A 22,473-nucleotide genomic window follows, 5' to 3' on the forward strand; every position below is an offset into this window, starting at 1 on the left:
ACAGGGCATTTGCCACCATCCATGAGTCAGTATAGAGATAAAGGACTGGCCACTTTTCTCTTTCAGCAATATCTAAAGCCAGCTGGATGGCTTTCACCTCTGCAAACTGACTCGACTCCCCTTCTCCTTCAGCAGTTTCTGCGACTTGTCGTATAGGACTCCATACAGCAGCTTTCCACCTCCGATGCTTTCCCACGAGACGACAGGACCCATCAGTGAACAGGGCATATTGCTTTTCATTTTCTGGCAATTTATTATACAGTGGGGCCTCTTCAGCACGTGTCACCTCCTCCTCTGGTGATATTCTAATGTTTTTTCCTTCTGGCCAGTCCATGATCACTTCCAAGATTCCTGGGCGACTGGGGTTTCCTATTCGAGCCCGTTGTGTGATCAATGCAACCCACTTACTCCATGTAGCATCAGTTGCATGATGTGTAGAGGGGACCCTCCCTTTGAACATCCAGCCCAACACCGGCAGTCGGGGTGCCAGCAGGAGCTGTGCTTCAGTACCAACCACTTCTGAAGCAGCTCGAACCCCTTCATATGCTGCCAGTATCTCTTTCTCAGTTGGAGTGTAGCGGGCTTCGGATCCTCTGTATCCCCGACTCCAAAACCCTAGGGGTCGACCTCGAGTCTCCCCTGGTGCTTTCTGCCAGAGGCTCCAGGTAGGGCCATTCTCCCCGGCTGCGGTGTAGAGCACATTTTTAATATCCTGCCCTGCCCGGACTGGCCCAAGGGCTACTGCATGAACTATCTCACGTTTAATTTGTTCAAAGGCTTGTTGTTGCTCAGGGCCCCATTTGAATTCGTTCTTCTTCCGGGTCACTTGATAGAGAGGGCTTACGATCTGGCTGTAATTTGGAATATGCATTCTCCAAAACCCCACAACACCTAAGAAAGCTTGTGTTTCCTTTTTGCTAGTTGGTGGGGACATAGCTGTTATTTTGTTGATCACATCCATTGGGATCTGACGACGTCCATCTTGCCATTTTATTCCTAAAAACTGGATCTCCTGTGCAGGCCCCTTGACCTTACTCTGTTTTATGGCAAAACCAGCCTTCAGAAGGATTTGGACTATTTTCTTTCCCTTCTCAAAAACTTCTTCTGCTGTATTGCCCCACACAATGATGTCATCAATGTACTGCAGATGTTCTGGAGCTTCACCCTGTTCCAGTGCTGTCTGGATCAGTCCATGGCAAATGGTGGGGCTGTGCTTCCACCCCTGGGGCAGTCGGTTCCAGGTGTACTGAACACCCCTCCAGGTAAAAGCAAACTGGGGTCTGCACTCTGCTGCCAAAGGGATGGAGAAAAATGCATTAGCAATATCAATTGTGGCATACCACTTAGCTGCCTTTGACTCCAGTTCATATTGAAGTTCTAGCATGTCTGGCACGGCAGCACTCAGCGGCAGTGTAACTTCGTTCAGGCCACGATAGTCCACTGTTAGTCTCCACTCCCCATTAGACTTTCGCACTGGCCATATGGGACTGTTAAAGGGTGAGCGAGTCTTGCTGATCACTCCCTGGCTCTCCAGTCGACGAATCAGGTTATGGATGGGAATCAGGGAGTCTCGGTTGGTGCGATATTGCCGCCTGTGCACAGTTGTGGTAGCAATCGGCACGTGTTGTTCCTCAACCTTCAGCAACCCTACAATCGAAGGGTCCTCTGAGAGACCGGGCAAGGTGGACAACTGTTTAATTTCCTCTGTCTCCAAAGCAGCTATACCAAAAGCCCACCGGTACCCTTTTGGGTCCTTGAAATACCCTCTCCTGAGGTAGTCTATGCCAAGGATGCACGGAGCATCTGGGCCAGTCACAATGGGGTGCTTTTGCCACTCATTCCCAGTTAGGCTCACTTCAGCTTCCAGTACAGTGAGCTGTTGGGATCCCCCTGTCACTCCAGAAATACAAATGGGTTCTGCCCCTCTATAGTTTGATGGCATTAGCGTGCACTGTGCACCAGTGTCCACTAGAGCCTTATACTCCTGTGGGTCTGACGTTCCAGGCCATCGAATCCACACAGTCCAGTAAACCCGGTTGTCCCTTTCCTCCACCTGGCTGGAGGCAGGGCCCCTCTAACACTGGTCACAGTATTCGTTGTTCACTTCCTGTAAATGTGAATCAAAAGTCCCCTGATCAAGGTCGGAAGTAAAATTAGCCCTCTTACTCTGTCTCGGGAACTGCTCACTGGAAACTGGAGCTGCAATTTTCCTGGGAGAACCGCCTTTTCTAATAGTTTTTCCTTGCAACTCACGCACCCGTGCCTCTAAGGTTGAGGTGGGTTTTCCATCCCACTTTCTCATGTCCTCTCCATAATCACGCAGGTAAAACCACAGGGTGCCCCGTGGTGTGTATCCTCTATATCCTCTCTCTTGAGCATAGGGACGTTGACTCCTAATGGCTGAGACACTGGTCCGTGCAGGTGGGGAGTAGGACAGATCCTCTCTGAGTTGTTGGAACTCTTGGCATATTTTTTCAGACAGTTTTTCCACAGCCGAGACACAGGCCCGTAGGGAGGAAGAGAGCTTTTCTTCGTAGTCCCGGAGTTGTCTAGCCACTTCATCCACCGTTGGTGCCTCGTCGTCTTTCCAGGCTAGTATTGCCAACGAGTTGGAATACGATGCTGGTGCGCTCCGTACCACCTTCCGCCACATGGATTGTGTGCACCTGACTTCATCTGGGTCTTTGGTTAACCGCTCATCATTCAGGTCACTGTAAATCACCTCCAGCACGCCTAATTCCCTCAGGTACTGGATACCTTTCTCTACAGTGGTCCATTTGCTTGGGCGGTATAAAACATCCTCCTTGAAGGGATACCTTTCCTTCACGCTTGACAGAAGTCGCCTCCAGAGGCTGAGCGGTTTTGCCCCTTTTCCAATTGCTTTGTCAATGCCCCCTTCCCTGGAAAGGGATCCCAGCTGCTTGGCTTCCCTACCCTCTAAATCCAGGCTACTGGCCCCGTTATCCCAGCATCGGAGCAGCCAGGTGATGATGTGCTCGCCTGGATGACGACCGAAATCTTTTCGCATATCTCGCAGCTCACTCAGGGATAGGGATCGGGTGGTCACCATCTCATTTATGGGTTCTTCCTCCTCTGGTTCTCGTGATGGCCCTGGTTCATCTTCATCCCTTACTAAACGAACTGATTTCCTCGTGTATTTCTTCTTCTGTATAGGGGCAACTGATACCGGTGCAGGTTGGTTCTCTGGTTTAGCCGCAGTGCCTGCCACTGGGGTTGGAGTGGCTGCAGTACCTGTGGTGGGTGTTGGAGTAGCCACAGTGCCTGTGGTGGGTGTTGGAGTAGCTGCAGTGCTTGTGGCTGTGGTTGGAGTAGCCACAGTGCCTGTTGTTTTGTCATCAGATCCAGAGACCTTCTCTTTCCCTTGAGGGTACTGAATAGTGTTAAACAGGGCTCTATAAGCATGGGCCAGTCCCCAGCATGTTGCAATGAGTTGTGTCTCTTTGGAGTTGCCAGGGTGAGAACATACTTCTTCCAAATACTTTACTAGTTCTTCAGGATTCTGCACTTGTTCAGGGGTAAAGTTCCAAAACACTGGAGGTCCCCACTGCCCTAGGTACTTGCGCATACAATCCCACACACCCTGCCACTCATAACTATCCAGCCTTGGGGTAGATCTCTGGATGGTATTTTTAAACTGCTTACTGACCTTTATCAAAATGGAAACAACATTCCCAAGAATTATCAATAGAAGTATCTTAACTGCCCAGGGGTGTTCAAGATACAGGAAAGTTGTTGTAATGAAGGAGGAAACATCATAGAAGAAAGCAGCAAAGGTGCCATTCTGTATTTCCTCCACAACAAGCCTCTCAGGGTAAGAAGTATAATTGCTAACTCTCTCTATGAGGTAGTACCCGAAGTACAGTAGTGACTTCTGTATGAAACCCAAATACCAAAGAATGCTCAAGGTCAGGGCTTTGATAAGGAACCTCCCAAGCAAAAGATCATGAATCACTGCAGAGCATAGCACACTACACAAACTGACAGCAAGCTTTAACGCGTGCTGCAAAAAAAAGAACATGGTGCAGATCAGAAGAACTAATATCGTGACCAGCAACTGTTAACAGACTCCTTAATACACTCTGATTAATCTGTTGTTATCTCAAGCCCCACGTTGGGCGCCAAAAAGGACTGTCGTGGTTTAGCCCCAGCCAGCAACTAAGCACCACGCAGCCGCTCGCTCACTCCCCCTACCCCGATGGGATAGGGGAGAGAATTGGAGGAGTAAGAGTGAGAAACACTCCTGGGCTGAGATAAGAACAGTTTAATAATTGAAATAAAGTAAAATAGTAATGCTAATAGTAACAGTATAATAATGATAATAATAATAATGATACACGAAGCAAGTGATGCACAATGCAATTGCTCACCACCCGCCGACCGATACCCAGACAGTTCCCGAGCAGCGATCGCTGCTCCCCGGCCAACCCCCCCAGTTTATATACGGAGCATGACGTCATATGGTATGGAATAGCCCTTTGGTCAGTTTGGATCAACTATTCTGGCTGTGCCCCCTCCCAGTTTCTTGTGCGCCTGGCAGAGCATGGGAAGCTGAAAAAGTCCTTGACTAGCATAAGCAGTACTCAGCAACAACTAAAAACATCAGCATGTTATCAACATTCTTCTCCTACTAAATCCAAAACACAGCACTATGCCTGCTGTTAGGAAGAAAATTAACTCTATCCCAGCCGAAACCAGGACACCAGCCAAGGTCAACCCACCACATCTGTGTTGGAGGCTGAGGTGAGCTTAACAGGGGACAAGTGGCAAAAGCACCCTATTGTGATCGGCCCGGGGGCCCCGTGTATCCTTGGCACAGGCTACCTCAGGAGAGGGTACTTCAAGGACCCAAAGGGGTACCAGTGGAACTTCGGTGTAGCCACCATGGATACAGAGAACATTAAACAGCTTTCTACCTTGCCTGGCATCTTGGAAGATCCCTCCACTGTGGGGTTGCTGAGGGTCGAAGAAAAGCACCACGATGGTGCACTGGCAGCAATATCGCACCAACCAAGACCCCCTGGCTCCCATCCGTAAGCTGGTGGGTATATGGCTGTTATCCATATCCAAGAAAAAAGAAACTCAAGCTTTCCTAGGCCTCGTGGGATTCTGGAGAATGCATATTCCAGCATATTCCAGGTTACAGTCAGCTTGTGAGCCCCCTCTGTCGAGTAATCCAAAAGAATAACTGTTTCAACTGGGGCCCTAAGCAGTAACAGGCCTTCAAACAGATCAAACAGGAGATGGCTTGTGCAGTAGCCCTTGGGACAGTCTGGACAGGACCAGATGTGAGAAAGGTGCTCTACACTGCGGCCAGGGAGCGTGGCCTCACCTGGAGCCTCTGGCAGAAAGCACCCAGAAAGACTCGATGCTAACCTCTAGGATGTTGGAGCTGGGGGTATCGAGGATCCAAGGCCCACTACACTGCGACTGAAAAGGAGATACTAGCAGCATATGAACTGGTTCAGGCCACTTCATTAGTAGTCAGTACAGAAGTACAGATCCTCTTGGCACCGTGACTGCCTGTGCTACACTGGATGTTCAAAGGAAGAGTCCCCTCTACACATCACGCGACCGAAACTACGTGGAGTAAGCAGGTGGCGTCGATCACACAATGGGCTCGAATGGGTAACCCCAACCGCCCAGGAAGAGATCATGAACTGGCCAGAAGGCAGAGATTTCAGAGCATCGCCTGAGGAGGTGACCTGTGCCCAAGAGGCCCCACTGTGTGAAATGAAAGGCAATATGTTCTGTTTACTGACAAGTCCTGTTGTATTGTGGGAAGCTATCGGAGGTGGAATGTTGCTCTGCAGAGTCCCATGTGACAAGCCGCAGAAATTGTCAAAGGAGAAGGCAAGTCAAGTCAATTTGCAGAAGTGAAATCCATCCAGCTGGCCCTAGATATTTCCCGAATGGGAAAAGTGGTCAGCACTCTATACTGACTGTCGTGGTTTAGCCCCAGCCAGCAACTAAGCACCACGCAGCTGCTCGCTCACTCCCCCTGCCCCGGTGGGATGGGGGAGAGAATCGGAGGAGTAAGAGTGAGAAACACTCCTGGGTTGAGATAAGAACAGTTTAATAATTGAAATAAAGTAAAATAGTAATGATAATAACAATATTATTATAATAATAATATACAAAGCAAGTGATGCACAATGCAATTGCTCACCACCCGCCGACCGATACCCAGACAGTCCCCGAGCAGCAATCGCTGCTCCCCGGCCAACCCCCCCCAGTTTATATACTGAGCATGACGTCATATGGTATGGAATAGCCCTTTGGTCAGTTTGGATCAACTATTCTGGCTGTGCCCCCTCCCAGTTTCTTGTGCACCTGGCAGAGCATGGGAAGCTGAAAAGTCCTTGACTAGCATAAGCAGTACTTAGCAACAACTAAAACATCGGTGTGTTATCAACATTCTTCTCCTACTAAATCCAAAACACAGCACTGTGCCTGCTACTAGGAAGAAAATTAACTCTATCCCAGCTGAAACCAGGACACTGACTCATGGATGGTGGCAAATGCCCTATGGGGGTGGCTACAGCAGTGGAAGAAGACCAACAGGAAACACAGAGATAAACCAATCTGGGCTGCTGCACTGTGGCAAGACATCGCTGCCTGGATAGAAAACATGGCTCTAAGGTACATCATGAAGATACTCACATGCTTAAGAGCTGTGCCACCCAAGAACATCAAAAGAATGAGCAGGTAGACCAGACTGCAAGAATTGGAGTGGCTCAGGTGGATCTGGACTGGGAATGTAAGGGTGAGCTATTCATAACTCGGTGGGCCCATGAAACATTAGGACATCTAAGGAGAGATGCAACATACAGATGGGCTCATGATTGAGGGGTGGACCTGACCACCACCACTATTGCACAGGTTATCCATGAATGTGAAACATGCGCCATAATTAAGTCAAGCAGGTAAAGCCTCTCTGGCACAGAGGATGGTGGCTGAGATATCAGTATGGGGAGGCCTGGCAGATCGATTATATCACCAGGGCAGGTGCTTACCATGGTGGAAGTGACTAACTGGGTGGCTGGAAACATACCCTGTGACCCATAAAGCTGCCAGAAACACCATCCTGGGTCTTGAAAAACAAGCTCTATGGCAACACAGCACCCCAGAAAGAATTGAGTCAGACGTGACTCATTTCCAAAACAACTTCATAGACACCTGGGCCAAGAAACACGACACTGACTGGGTGTATCACATCCTCTATTCACCCACAAGCCTCTGGAAAGACTGAATGATACAACAGACTGTTGAAGACTATACTGAGAGCAATGGGTGCTGGGACATTCAAGCACTGGGATGCAAATTTAGAACAGAATAGAATAGAATACACTAGACTATAGGAGTTGGAAGGGACCCACAACGATCATCTAGTCCAACTGCCTGACCACTTCAGGGCTGACCGAAACATAAAGCATGTTATTAACAGCATTGTCCAAATGCCGCTTAAACACTGACAGGCATGGGGCATCGACCACCTCTCTAGGAAGCCTGTTCCAGTGTTTGACCACCCTCTCGGTAAAGAAATACTTCCTAATATCTAGTCTAAACCTCCCCTGGTGCAGCTTTGAACCATTCCCACATGTCCTGTCACTGGATACCAGGGAGAAGAGCTCAGCACCTCCCTCTCCACTTCCCCTCCTCAGGAAGCTGTAGAGAGCAATGAGGTCACCCCTCAGTCTCCTTTTCTCCAAACTAGACAAACCCAGAATCCTCAGCTGCTCCTCATAGGACATGCCTTCTGGTCCCTTCGCCAGCTTTGTTGCCCTCCTCTGGACGCATTCAAGTACCTTCACATCCTTCTTAAATTGTGGGGCCCAGAACTGGGCACAGTACTCAAGGTGAGGCTGCACCAATGCTAAATACAGTGGGATAACCACCTCTTTTGACGGGCTGGTTATTGCCGTGTTTAATGCACCCCAGAATGCAGTTTGCCCTCTTGTCTGCCAGGGCACACCGCTGACTCACATTGAGCCTACTGTCAACCAGCACCCCCAGATCCCTTTCTGCAGGGCTGCTCTCCAGCCACTCCTCTCCCAATTTATACTTGTGTCTGGCATTACTCCGTCCCAGGTGCAGAATCCGGCATTTGTTCTTGTTAAATTTCATGCCACTGATGATTGCCCAATGTTCCAATCTATCCAGATCCCTCTGCAAGGCCTCTTGTCCCTCAAAAGAGTCAACAGCACCTCCCAGTTTGGTATCATCAGCAAACTTGCTAATGGTGCATTCAACTCCTGCCTCCAGATCGTTGGTAAAAGTATTGAAGAGACCTGGCCCTAGAATTGAGCCCTGAGGAACACCGCTGGTGACTGGTCACCGGACAGACGTAGCCCCATTCACTACAACCCTTTGGGGCCTGCCATTCAGCCAGTTCTTCACCCAGCGCACCGCGTGCCTGCTCATCTCACAATTGGACAACTTGTCCAGAAGGATGCTGTGAGGGACAGTATCAAAAGCCTTACTGAAATCCAGAAACACTACATCCACCGCCTTCCCTTCATCCACTAGGCGCGTAACCTTATCATAGAAGGATATCAAATTAGTTAAACAGGACTTTCCCTTTGTGAACCCATGTTGACTGTGCCTGATGATTGCATTGTCCTTTAAATGCCTTTCAATAGCACCCAGTATGATGATCTCCATAATTTTTCAAGGTACTGAGGTTAGACTAACAGGTCTGTAGTTTCCTGGGTCTTCCCTCACGCCCTTTTTGTAAATCAGAATAATGTTGGCTAGCTTCCAGTCAGCAGGGACCTCCCCAGACTCCCAAGACCTTTGGTAGATGATTGAGACGGGTCCCGCTGTAACATCCGCTAGCTCCTTCAGTACTCTGGGACGAATCCCATCAGGCCCCATGGACTTGCGAACATTCAGCTGATAGAGCTGGTCCCTTACAATTTCAGTGTCCACAAATGGAAAGTCACTGTTCCTGCAGTCTTAGTCCTCTGACTCAGGGGACCGGGCAGCCCAAGGTCTATCAGTATTATTAAAGACTGAGGCAAAAAAAGCATTGAGTGCCTCCATGTTTTCTTCATCCCTATTAGTCAGGTGACCATCCTCAACAAGTATTGGTCCAATGTTTTCTTTAGATCTCCTCTTGCTATTAACATACTTTAAAAAGCCTTTCTTGTTGTCTGACACAACACTGGACAGTTTTGACTCGAATTGAGCTTTGGCCTTTCGTGTCTTCTCCCTGCATATACGAACCACGGCTCTGTAATCTTCCTGCGAAGCCTGACCTTGCTTCCAGAGACCGTACAATTTCTTTTTCCTCTTGAAGCTCCATGAGGAGTTCCCTGATCAGCCAAGCTGGTCTTCTGCCCCGCTTGCTTGACTTTTGACACAATGGTATTGCCTGCTCCTGTGCTTCTAAAAGGTGGTTCTCAAAAACTGACCAGCACTCGTGGACTCCTAAGCCCTCAAAAGCAGATTCCCAGGATGCTCTGCTAAGTAGCTCCCTGAATAGCTTAAAGTTTGCTCTCCTGAAGTCCAGGGTAGCAACTGCTGTCCTTTTTTCTCATTACACTGAAAATTTTAAACTCAACCATTTCATGATCACTGTGGCCAAGACAGCCACCTGCCATCACATCTCCCACGAGTCCTTCTCTATTCACAAATAACAAGTCTAGGAGGGCATCTTTCCTAGTTGGCTGACTGAGTACTTGTGACAAGAAGTTATCTTCAACAAACTTCAGGAATTTCCCAGACCTGCTTGTCACAGCATTCCTAGTTGATGTCTGGGAAGTTGAAATCTCCCATAAGGACAAGGGTTACCGATCCAGAGATTTCTCCTAATTGCCTATAGAATAACTCATCAGTGCTATCATCCTGGTTAGGCGGTCCATAGTAGACACCCACTACAACATCTCTCTTGTTTTCTATTCCCCTCTCGACCACGTCATCCCTAACTGTAAGGGCTGTACAGTCAAACCTCTCCCTTACATATAGTACGACACCTCCACTTCACCTGCCCTGCCTGTCCCTCCATCCCAGCACTCCAGTCGTGGGACTCATTCCACCAAGTCTCACTAATACCAATGATATCGTAGCTCTGGGAACTGACCAACGCTTCCAGTTCATCCTTCTTGTTTCTCATATTGCGTGCGTTGGTGTACAAGCATTTCAGATATGCTCCTGAGCCCTCCGTGCTCCCAGGAGCAGCGTAAATGTTCCCACTAGCGTTGCCACTCTCAGGCGATACCATTGCAACCCTTGGCTTACCTTCGGTCATCCTGTGTGCATCCCCTTCCCCCACCAATTCTCGTTTAAAGCCCTCTTGATCGGTCCCGCCAGCTTACACCCAAAGATGTGTTTTCCCCATCGGGACAGGTGGATCCCGTCAGGCCCCAGCATGCCTTGTGTTTCAAAGACTCTTCTATAGTTATAAAACCCAAAGCTTTGGCGGAGGCACCAGTCCTGGAGCCAGGTATTGATATCTTAGGCTCATCTGTTTTTTCCAAGGTCTCTGTCTTTTACTGAGAGGATCAAGGAGAACACTACTTGCACTCCTGAATTTTTTAGCATTCTTCACAGGGCCCTGAAATCTCTTTTGATTGACCTTAGACTTTTTGTTGTGATATCATTAGTACACACATGAAAGAGCAGGAGTAGATAGTAGTCTGAAGGTTGTACTAAGCTCTTCAGTTGTCTGGTGACATCCCTAATTCAGGCCCCAGGAAGGCAGCAAACTTCCCTGAAAAGAGGGTCCGGTGTACAAATGGGTGTTTCTGTTCTGCACAGGAGGGAGTCGCCAACGACCATAACTTGCTGTTGTTTCTTCTCGGTGCTGGTCTTAATGCAAGTCTTGTTGCAGTGCGTCGGTCTATCTGACCTTGGCAAGACTGCTTGCCTAGGTTCCTCCTCTATCTCATTATGCGCTTCATCTACCATACCCAGGGCCTCATACCTATTCTGTAAGGGTATCTTAGGAGGTAAGGAGGGTTTTCTCTTACAGGTCCGTGCAGTAACCTTCTTCCACTCCTCCCCATCCCTCATAACGCTGCCTTCCTCCTGGCACCAAACGGATCCTGGGCCTGCCTCCGTAGTGGCCTAGCTGTGTGCATCAGAGGTGGCAGAGCATAGCTCCATTGGTCGATCTCCTTCTCAGACTCTTGAATACTCCTCAGTCTGCCCACCTCCTCCTGCAGCTCAGCCACCAGGCAGAGCAATTCATCTACCTGGTCACACATCCCACAGGCTTGCTTGCTATCACCCTCCATCTCCAGGAATATCCCTGCACGCACCCCACATCCAGAAACCTGTGTGGTCACATACTTTGACAGGAGCCCTGTCTGTGTGGCTGCATTGGTTCTACCAGGTGCTAGATGCTCAGGAGAAGCAGAGGACACAGCTTTTTGTCATATAATCACCATGCTGCTATGCACCTGCCTGCTGGGAAATATATATGCTCATCCATTGCAATCAGCCGGGCTGATTGTTTTAGCCTGTTTAAATTTCCTGTGCTGCTAGGTGCAGGTTCTGCTCCTTACTGGCTCATCTAGTCAGTTGGCCTGGGCTCAGTTGCTCAGGGAATCACCCCCTGTTCAGTCATAGTCTCTCCTTGTTCTCATGTGTCGCTTGCTGCTGCTGGTGATCCTTGTGCTGCTCCGGTGTCTGTTGCAATCTGAGAAGTTTCCCCTTCAGGTCAGAAATTGAGTAAAATCTTTGGCTGAATAGGAAAATCAGGGATGTTCTACATTTAGCTCTACCTGCCTATCCTACTGCTCTTTTTTTCTGCTTTTACTCTGGTTTCTGCTCCAACTATTGCTACTGCTTCTGGTTTGTAAGCACCTTTCTGACAAAAGTTATAGGGCCAGGGCTTGAACATAGCCAGTTCTCTGTGGGAACAGTCTATATGCCATTTGCATCTGCTGATTTGGTTTTGGGGCAAGTGCCCAGACTGTGGGATGATCTGCAGAAGGTGATGCAAAGTATATGTGGCATCTTTTGCATCTTTGCCCAACTCTACGTGGGCTGACATGCAGCAACTATTTGAGACTGTTTTTACTCCTGATGAAAAAAATTAAAATCTGGGAAACAAATCGCAGATGGCCTGGGGAAGCACAGGTCAGAACCGCATGGCCAGCCAGTGACCCAGGTCGGTCCCCTAAAGTTACCAGCCAATAGAGATATGCTGCAAAGAGTGAGAGGGGGGAATTGTTAAAATCCTTAGAGCTGGCAGGAAGGAAGACTGTAAATTGGGCTAAGGTCCGAGAATGCCGGCAAGGAAATACTGAACATCCTTCTGAATATTATGCCCAATTGGTTAAACGAGTGAGAATGTTTGGAGGGGTCAACCCTGAGAAGGAGGAAAATCGATCTTTAATGGTATCTTTCTTTGTATATCAGTCAGCCCCAGATATTAAGAAATATTTTTCTAAACACATACCTGGATGGCAGGGCAAAGGATTGGATTAAATAGTCAGCATTGCTATGTTTGTGTGTAATGGAAGAGATGAAAGACAGGTGAAGAAAAAAGAAAAGAACATGAACAGAAAGCTAGTCTGTTGGCAGCAACCTTGAATAGCAATCCTAGACTAAGGGGATGGGGATGTGAAAGTCTTCAAGGCAGAAGCAGAGGAGGAAATTTTAGGAGCAGTGGGCCTCAAGGAACAGGAGACTTGTAATTATTGTGGATAACAAGGTCACTGGAAATGGGAATGCCCGGTATGACCAAAGGGCTTCCCAAAAGAACCTCTCAGTCCTATGGTGCAATCTTTCCCTGCTCTATGCAACTGGGGCAGCTAGATTTCACCCAGGATTGACAGCAGGGACCTATTGTGCAGTCACTGCCGGAGCCTCTGAATACAAAATATTTTCCCCTTCTTCTTATGAGAATCTGGTCTTAAACCTTTTAATTAATGAACATAATTACCCCTGTCTAATAGATACAGGGGCAACTTTTTCTACCTTAAATCAGTATACCTATTCATCCGGACTCTCAATACCTTTTTGCATTTATTTGGGGAAAGATACAGCTAACACAGGCAAGGCTCCCTCAGGGCTTCGCTGGGTCCTCCACTATTTTTCTAAAATTTTAGTAAAAGATTTGCAGGATGATGTGTTTAAAAAATGGATCTGTTTTTGATACAGTATGTTGATAACTTATTAGTAGCCAAGGAATCTTGTATAGCTGACACCCATACCTTACTGTTTGCTTTAGCTGAGAAGAGCCATCGAATTTCTCCACGTAAGTTACAATTTTTTTTTATAAGAGAAGTGTAAAATATCTGGGTTACATCCTCCAGCAAGAGAAGTGGCATTTATCTGAGAACCATATTAAAGCCATTCAAAGTCTTCCCCGACCAGTTACTAAAACCAAACACGAGCCTTTTTAGGAACTGTAGGATTCTGCTGACCCTGGATAGCTGCTTTTGAGGAAATGGCAAAACCACTGATACAGATTACTGCTCAAGATGCTGGAGAACCCGTTCACTGGACAACAGACAAGGTAAAGACATTTGGGCTTTTGAAGCAAGCTGCACCTGCTCTGGGATTGCCAGACTACGGTAAGCTATTTACCTTGTTTGTACATGAAGGGAAAGGAATAGCCTTGGGGATGTTAACTCAAAGCCTTGGGAGATGACAATGTCCAACTGCACATTATTCAGCTCAGCCAGATCTGGTAGCTCAAGGATCTGTTGCCTGCACCTGTGCGATAGCTGCTGCAGCACTCTTAGTTGAACGGAGTAAAAATCCAGTGCTCGGACACCCTCGAATGGTACAAGTACCACATGAAGTTGAAATGTTGCTGTCACAGCACGTTACGCAGGCAATGTCGCCACAGCGAATCACTATGAGCTGATTCTCTTAACAACAGAAGACGTAACAATTAAGCAGTGTAATACACTGAACCCTGCTACTCTACTCCCTTTACCTGGATAAGGAACTCCACATCGCGATTATGTAATAACAACCCGTGAAGCCAAAAAGACTCAAGAAGATTTAGCAGATGTGCCGTTTCTAAATCCTGATCTGGAACTATTTGTAGATGGGTCCTCATATTATCTGAACGGCAATGGTGTTACAGGTTATCCAATAACTACTGTGAATAAAGTAGTGGAGGCTTCACCACTCAGTCCAAAGCTGAGGGCACAAGCAGCAGAATTGATTGCATTAACAAAGGCCCATCAGCTGGCCAAAGAAAAGACTGTAAATATTTATACTGATTCTCGATATGCATTTGGAGTATGCCACACTACTGGGCAGTTATGGAAGCCGCGTGGGTTTATGACTTCTAGTGGAAGTAAAATATCAAATGCTCCTCAAATTACGGAACTGTTAAAAGCTATACAATTCCAGAGAAACTTGCTGTCATTCATCAGCCAGCTTGTACCAGCGGAAGGACAAAAGAAGAGATAAGAAATAGTCTAACATATTGCTGCTGAAGCTGCAGCACAACTACCGTGTGAACCACTGGGCTTACAAACAGTCCAATGGTCTGACCTGGTGTTGCCTGCTCCTGAAAAGATATGTTTGACTGTTCCTGCTGAAGAAATTGACTCTTGGAAAAGGTATGAAATGACCAAAGACTCCCAGGGAATATGGAGAGCAGGTATGGAAAACCTTCCTATTTTACCTAAGCAATACCTGATTCCCATAACAAAAATGCATCACCATCTAGGGCATTTTGGGACTGCTGCACTAGCCCGGACAGTGCTGAAGAATTGGTTCGTGACAGGAATTTATGCTGCAGCCTAATAGGTAACTGTGTCTTGCATGCACTACCTTTAGCCTTAATGAATATTTAACAAAGACCTCAACAAACAACAAAACTGTCTCCCTATTGAAATACTACTTGAAAGACTGATACAACTCCCCATAACTGATGTACCCACTCATGTAATTTTATTAGCAGGAAATGAAAATGTGACCCAGTATATTTTACAGGTTCATAAATTATTAAAATACAATCAGGCCTGTGCACAGCTAATGCAACTGGTACCTCTAGAAGGGGCTCTGCACCCCTTCAATCTAGGGAATTATGTTTGGGTAAAGGTACACAAAAGAAAGGATAACTTATCTTCCCCGGTGGGAGGGACCATTTTTAGTATTGCTAACCTTTTCAGCAGTAAAGGTGGAAGAAAAATAGACTTGAATTCATCACTCCCGCCTAAAAGCTGCAGCCGATCTGGAAGTGGAACCAGGAAACCCTCCTGCCACTAAGGGAACATCCACCACTGCAGAGACTGATTCACCTGCAGCTGGGAACTTACGCAGAGCCAGCAGATTGGCTGTGAAACCACTGATCCTGTGTAAGAATTGGACAACAGGAAAGTGGAAAGTAATCTGATACTTATGAATTGCAGATGGACTGAACCATACCCTTACTTAGAATTAGAGTGCAACCAAGGGATAATTATTTTTGCTATTTGTGTGTGTCTGTTTTTCCTGTTAATAGTGATTTGGAAGCCTAGATTTTAATATGATAGCCTTTCTTATAAGCCTGTGGTAGAGTATTGATTATATGTGTTCATTCCATAATTTGGCCATAGCAACAGTCCAAACTATAGCAGCAGCAGCAAATAAGCCCGACTGTTGGATATGCACTAAAAGCCCATCCTCTACCGGAAATCAACTCGCCTGGGTTTCTGTCCCGTTGAATACTCAATGGTACAAGGATGGGCATATACATTATGAATTTTCACTAAAGAAAGGAAGGATACTGCCCTTCCGCCAAGAAGGGTTTGTCACTAGTTTGAAAGGAGACCCCTGGGTGTGCTTGGAGAGCAAACCTATTGACAAGCATACTCACTTTGTAGGGGCTGGGAATTGGAAATATATCTTTTAAATTAATAGAATTAATGGAAATGGACAACTCGGATCTTGGGACCACATAGATGAAAAGGGGAATCTTATGCCTGGAATGTTCCATAGATTTGTTCCTGTGCCACTCCTCCACCTCACCTGCCCTGCCTGTCCCTCCTGAACAGCCTGTAGCCCTCCATCCCAGCACTCTAGTCGTGGGACTCATTCCACCAAGTCTCACTAATACCAATGATGATATAGCTCTGGGAACTGACCAATGCTTCCAGTTCATCTTGTTTGTTTCTCATACTGCATGTGTTGGTGTACAACCATTTCAGATACACTCCCGAGCCCTCCATGCTCCCAGGAGCAGCATAAGTGTTCCCACTAGCATTGCCACCCTCAGGTGATGCCGTGCCAACCCTAGCAGAAGCCACTTGGCTAGTTAACACTAGAAGATCTGCTCCCCAACCTGGGCCCACCCAAACAAAACCCCTGCACACTGTGGAAAGAGATAAGGTCTCCGTAGTGTGCGTAGTGTTGTCGTTTAACTTGGCAGGCAGCTAAACACCACGCAGATGGTTGCTCACTCCCCCTTCCCCAGTGGGATGGGGGGGAGAATTGGGGGGGAAAAAAGAAAAAAAAAAAAAAAAAAACCCAAACCAAAAAAAACCCCACCAAAAAGAAAATTTGTGGGTTGAGATAAAGACAGTTTAATAGGATGGAAAAGGAAGGGAAAATAATAATGATAAAAGAATATACAAAACAAGCGATGCACAATGCAATTACTCACCACCTGCTGACCGATGCCTAGCCAGTTCCTGAGCAGTGATCATTGCCCCTGGCCAGCTCCCCCCAGTTTATATACTGAGCATGATGTCACATGGTATGGAACATCCCTTTGGCCAGTTTGGGTCAACTGTCCTGGCTGTGTCCCCTCCCAGCTTCTTGCTGGCAGGGCCTGAGGAGCTGAAAAGTCCTTGACTAGTGTAAGCACTACGTAGCAACAACTAAAACATCAGTGTGTTATCAACATTATCCTCATCCAAAACACAGCACTATACCAGCTACTAGAAGGGAAAAAAAAACCAACCAACCAACCAAACAAAAACCAACTCTATCCCAGCTGAAACCAGGACACGTAGTGAACTGGTTTGGAAAGACAGTGTGGGTTATTCCTTCTTCGGGAAAAGGCAAACCCATTCATAGGGCTGCTTTCACACAAGAACCTGGGTGTACTTGGCGGGTAATACAGCAAGATGGGGAAATCTGGTGTGTAGCTTCAAGGAGATTTAACCTTGGGGGAAATAAGCCATGACGTGAATTGCATGATATGCCATTGTTGTATGATGCTCCAGCAGGAGCCACCCAAACCAATGGAGAATGATCCTCATCAGGAACTGGGCAAGTGCAGCAGTTATCCAACCTGAACTGTACCAAGTCTGGCTGGGATGGAATTACTTTTTTTCCTAGCAGCCCATATGGTGCTGTGTTTTAGATTTGTGACCAAAACCGTGCTGATAACACACCAGTGTTTTAGCTATTCCTGAACAGTGCTTGCACAGCATCAAGTTTACCACTTTTGGAAGAAGGGGCAGGCAACTCAAGAAGACTACAGGGATCTCGTTAGGTCATGCAGAGAGGAAATTAGAAAGGCAAAAGCCCAGCTAGAACTCAATCTGGCCACTGTTGTAAGAGATAATAAAAAATGTTTCTACAAATACATTAACAACATGTATTACTAATGTATTTGTAGAAATACATTAACAACAAAAAGAGAGCTAAGGAGAATCTCCATCCTTTGTTGAATGTGGGGGGGAACATTGCCACCAAGGATGAGGAAAAGGCTGAGGTACTTAATGCCTTCTTTGCCTCTGTCTTTAATAGCCAGACCAGTTATCCCCAGGGCATTCAGCCCCCTGAGCTGGAAGACAGGGACAGAGAGCAGAATGAAGCCCCCATAATCCAGGAGGAAGCAGTTAATGACCTGCTACGCTACCTGGACGCTCACAAGTCTATGGGGCTGGATGGGATCCACCCGAGAGTACTGAGGGAGCTGGCGGAGGAGCTTGCCAAGCCACTTTCCATCATCTATCAGCAGTCCTGGTTAACAGGGGAGGTCCCATACGACTGGAGGCTTGCCAATGTGACGCCCATCTACAAGAAGGGCCGGAGGGAGGACCCGGGGAACTACAGGCCTGTCAGCCTGACCTCGGTGCCGGGGAAGATTATGGAGAGGTTCATCTTGAGTGCGCTCAACAGGCATGTGCAGGTCAACCAGGTGATCGGGCCCAGCCAGCGTGGGTTCATGAAAGGCAGGTCCTGCTTGACCAACCTGATCTCCTTCTATGACCAGGTGACCCGCCTGGTGGATGAAGGAAAGGCTGTGGATGTCATCTACCTGGATTTCAGTAAAGCCTTTGACACCGTCTCCCACAGCATCCTCCTAAGGAAGCTGGCGGCTCATGGCTTGGATGGGCGTACTCTTCGCTGGGTAAAAAACTGTCTGGATGGCTGAACCCAGAGAGTTGTGGTGAATGGAGTTAAATCCAGTTGGCGACCGGTCACAAGCGGTGTTCCCCAGGGCTCAGTTTTGGGGCCAGTCTTGTTTAATATCTTTATCAATGATCTGGATGAGGGGATTGAGTGTGCCTTCAGTAAGTTTGCAGATGACACCAAATTGGGCGGGAGTGTCGATCTGCTGGAGGGTAGGAAGGCCCTGCAGAGGGATCTGGACAGGCTGGATCGATGGGCCGAGGCCAATTGTATGAGGTTCAACAAGGCCAAGTGCCGGGTCCTGCACTTGGGTCACAACAACCCCATGCAGCGCTACAGGCTTGGGGAACAGTGGCTGGAAAGCTGCCTGGCTGAAAAGGACCTGGGGGTGTTGGTAGACAGCCGGCTGAACATGAGCCAGCAGTGTGCCCAGGTGGCCAAGAAGGCCAACAGCATCCTGGCTTGTATCAGGAATAGTGTGGCCAGCAGGACTAGGGAAGTGATTGTCCCCCTGTACTCAGCACTGGTGAGGCCGCACCTCAAATACTGTGTCCGGTTTTGGGTCCCTCACTACAAGAAAGACATTGAGTTGCTTGAGTGTGTCCAGAGAAGGGCAATGAAGCTGGTGAAGGGTCTGGAGCACAAGTCTTATGAGGAGCACCTGAGGGAACTGGGATGGTTTAGTCTGGAGAAGAGGAGGCTGAGGGGAGACCTTATCGCTCTCTACAACTACCTGAAAGGAGGTAGTAGTGAGGTGGGTGTTGGTCTCTTCTCCCAAGTAGTTAGCAATAGGACGAGAGGAAATGGCCTCAAGCTGCGCCAGGGGAGGTTCAGATTGGATATTAGGAGAAATTAATACCATCCACACAGGTTAGAATCAGTATCTGTTCTGCCTCTGTAGCTCATAACTACTGATATATATGGGAAAAAGTGTTCCAACCCTCTGATAGAATGTGGCACTAAGTTCCACCTGTTAGGTGGAAAACATATCAGCAAAAGTAGAAAAAGCTCTTAATGTAACTGCAGATAGTATAGTAGCCTTACAGGAAGAGATTAAGTCATTATCTCAAATGGTAATACAGAATTGATCAGCCTTGGACTACCTATTAGTAGCACAGGACAGAGTATGGGCATTATTGAATAATAGTAGTTATAACTACTCAGGTCTGCAATATGCTTATGATACCCATTTAGAATGTGTTAAGCAGCTGTAAATGTATCTTGTATATAACATGATAGAAAAATACTCTTTGAAAGTGTTTTTAATAATCATGGTTTTGTGTGCTTTAACATTGTTTTGTCATGGATGACAGAGGAGGCACTACAAAGGCAGAAAAGATAACTGAATTTAGTAATGAGACTGAGGTGTATATGCTTCTGCAATATCCAAGCCTTTTCTTAAATAGCAGTTGTAATTTGCTGCATTGTATAAAGAATATTGTCATAAAGAAGCAGGATGCAAGTTAGCACGTGACTAATAACTGCTTAGATTTCACAATATGCCTTTCAGCTATAGATTTCGAACTGGTTTTATAAAGAACTATAGGTATTCTTTCTCTTACAGATGTAGATCTGATACACAAGAAGTTAGTGACTTGCTTAGCACAGCATAGTTGGATAGTTTGATTAGCTAGGGCCAGGGAACAGAACCCACCTTCTCAACTTCTTGTTAGTGCTGTCTTCATCAAGCCTCATTTCTTATTTTACCTTTTATATAGGTATCAATGCTTATTGCTGTACTTGTATTTGATAATGAAGACTTACTAGTGAGACATTTCTGGCTTTTGTTTTTGATAGATCTGTGTTGCTTGCGGAGCTTGAGAAGGAAGAGAAAGAAAAGGACTGGTATTATGCTCAGCTTCAGGACCTTACTAAAAGGATTGATAGTATCCCCCTTACTGAAAATGTAAGTAACTACAACATGCTCATTTATGTATCTGGTGCTATGTTCTCTGTTTAGATGCTGTGTATATTTTATGAATTTAAGGACATTCTCTACTATTGTTTTCATTTAAAGCATTTTTTTTTGTTCACTATGCAAAGTTAATTCAGACTAAATAATGTATTTTTTCCTTTGCAATTCCCTGGTTTTCAGATGTTATTTTACCTGTTAAAATTCATACCCATCAGTATGAATGTCAGTGCTAGAGAGGAGCACTGAAAAGTTATGACAAATGAGTTATATGTCACTAGGTTTCTTCTTTAACTGTATCCCCCAAAGGCCTTTTTTTCTATCAGTTTTGTTTATTTTATGGATTCTTTTAATTTTGAGAGCAATATTAGACTAAGAGACCATTTACACAGGAGCTCTTAATTCAGAACAGTGAGTAAAGTGGTGCTATAGCCTATGCAGATATTAATGCCCCTGCAAACTTTTACCTTGCCTTCTCCAAACTATAGTCAAGTCACTGTTTTCTGGGATAATGAAGATCTCCGATACCCCAGATAATACAGGTTTTCCTCCTGTCAGACCTTAGCAGCTTGGATATATTCACAGTGCATTCTTTAGAACGTACAGTTATGGGAAGACTTGGTTGCCCATCTTTACAGAGCCATATCTGTTCAGGAATCAGTTTAGCTGTATTTATGCAGTACTGTCAGAACTAGTCAGCTTCCTGGAAGTAGAAATAGAATATGGAAACACTTTAGTGACTGGGGTGAAACAGCTGGACTTTAGCAAATCTAATATTGAGTCACAGCCAAGTTAATCAGAAAACCAGGGACAAGGGGAGAAAGAAGGAAAAAGGACCTTGAGGAAATGTAATCCATTTCCTAAAGGCATTATCAGCTGTATCTGTGTCACTCTAAATGTGTCATAGGTTTTAAGAATAAGTTTCCTCAACTTCATAGGTAATCAATTAACTTAGCTCTTCATATTATTAGAATGTTTTACTTAACATCTATACTGAATCTCTTTTGTGGCAATTTATGTCCATCACTACTTATTCCATCCACAGTGGAAGGTTAGATCCCATTCATTTTTATCAGTGTTTTACATATTTGTAGACTGTTATATCTCTTGTTGGCTTTCTGAATTGACCTTGGTGAAGTCTTCTGGGAGACCTGCTGTTGGTGACTTGTTTACCTCCAAACTGAATTATTGTCAAAAAACATTGAAGAGTTGACTTCTAGCAATAATGAAAAAATACATCAGCCATAATTGAATTTTATAAGAATAAATAAAACTTTTAAACTTTATGTCCTGGTTTCGGCTGGGATAGAGTTAATTTTCTTCCTAGTAGCTGGCATAGTGCTATGTTTTGGATTTAGTATGAGAATAATGCTGATAACACACTGATGTTTTAGTTGTTGCTAAGTACTGCTTATGCTAGTCAAGGACTTTTCAGCTTCCCATGCTCTGCCAGGTGCACAAGAAACTGGGAGGGGGCACAGCCAGAATAGTTGATCCAAACTGACCAAAGGGCTATTCCATACCATATGACGTCATGCTCAGTATATAAACTGGGGGGGGTTGGCCGGGGAGCAGCAATCGCTGCTCGGGAACTGTCTGGGTATCGGTCGGTGGGTGGTGAGCAATTGTATTGTGCATCACTTGCTTTGTATATTATTATTATTATAATAATATTGTTATTATTATCATTACCATTTTACTTTATTTCAATTATTAAACTGTTCTTATCTCAACCCAGGAGTGTTTCTCACTCTTACTCCTCCGATTCTCTCCCCCATCCCACTGGGGCAGGGGGAGTGAGCGAGCGGCTGCGTGGTGCTTAGTTGCTGGCTGGGGCTAAACCATGACACTTTATCATAGTTTCCTCAAAGTTTCATATTTCTGCCTCTCAGTTCAGCTCATGTTTTTGTCTCATGCTTTGAAATGCACAACCTTCTCATTTTTGTGCATCTGCCAGAATATAGTTGGGTACTAGGGTTGTGCTTCAAGCTTTACCTTCCTTTTCATATGTCTGTAGCTGAAGGCTTCCTTCTGACCTTCTTTTAAGACCCTTTTCCAGAACAAAAAGGGTAATGAATTCTGCCTTCATAAAATCTCTGCATATTATTGGTGGAACAGAGTGACTAATGTATACTGGCTTTGATTTTTCCTTTTTCCATACCAGGAGAACCTCTAGAACAAAGAAGCAAAGGTAATTTCTGTCTTCTGTTAGTGACCATCAATAATGTGGTGCTATGGTAATGCCAAAAGGTCTGCCATGTCCCTGTAATACATAGCAC

General features: G+C 46.1%; 1 protein-coding gene across 7 annotated transcripts in view; it reads left to right on the forward strand.

Annotated features, from left to right (window-relative positions):
- The window catches only part of LOC142596455 (adenomatous polyposis coli protein-like), a 126,704-nt gene that overhangs the window by 22,732 nt on the left and 81,499 nt on the right, over window positions 1-22,473 (forward strand). For all 7 annotated transcript variants that reach the window (XM_075725557.1, XM_075725558.1, XM_075725561.1 and 4 more), the window contains exon 4: window positions 20,080-20,188. In XM_075725557.1, coding sequence (XP_075581672.1) covers window positions 20,080-20,188 — 109 coding nt within the window. The remainder of the gene's footprint in view (window positions 1-20,079; window positions 20,189-22,473) is intronic.

This window comes from Pelecanus crispus, chromosome W, assembly GCF_030463565.1.
Source record: "Pelecanus crispus isolate bPelCri1 chromosome W, bPelCri1.pri, whole genome shotgun sequence".
Classification (NCBI taxonomy): domain Eukaryota; kingdom Metazoa; phylum Chordata; class Aves; order Pelecaniformes; family Pelecanidae; genus Pelecanus; species Pelecanus crispus.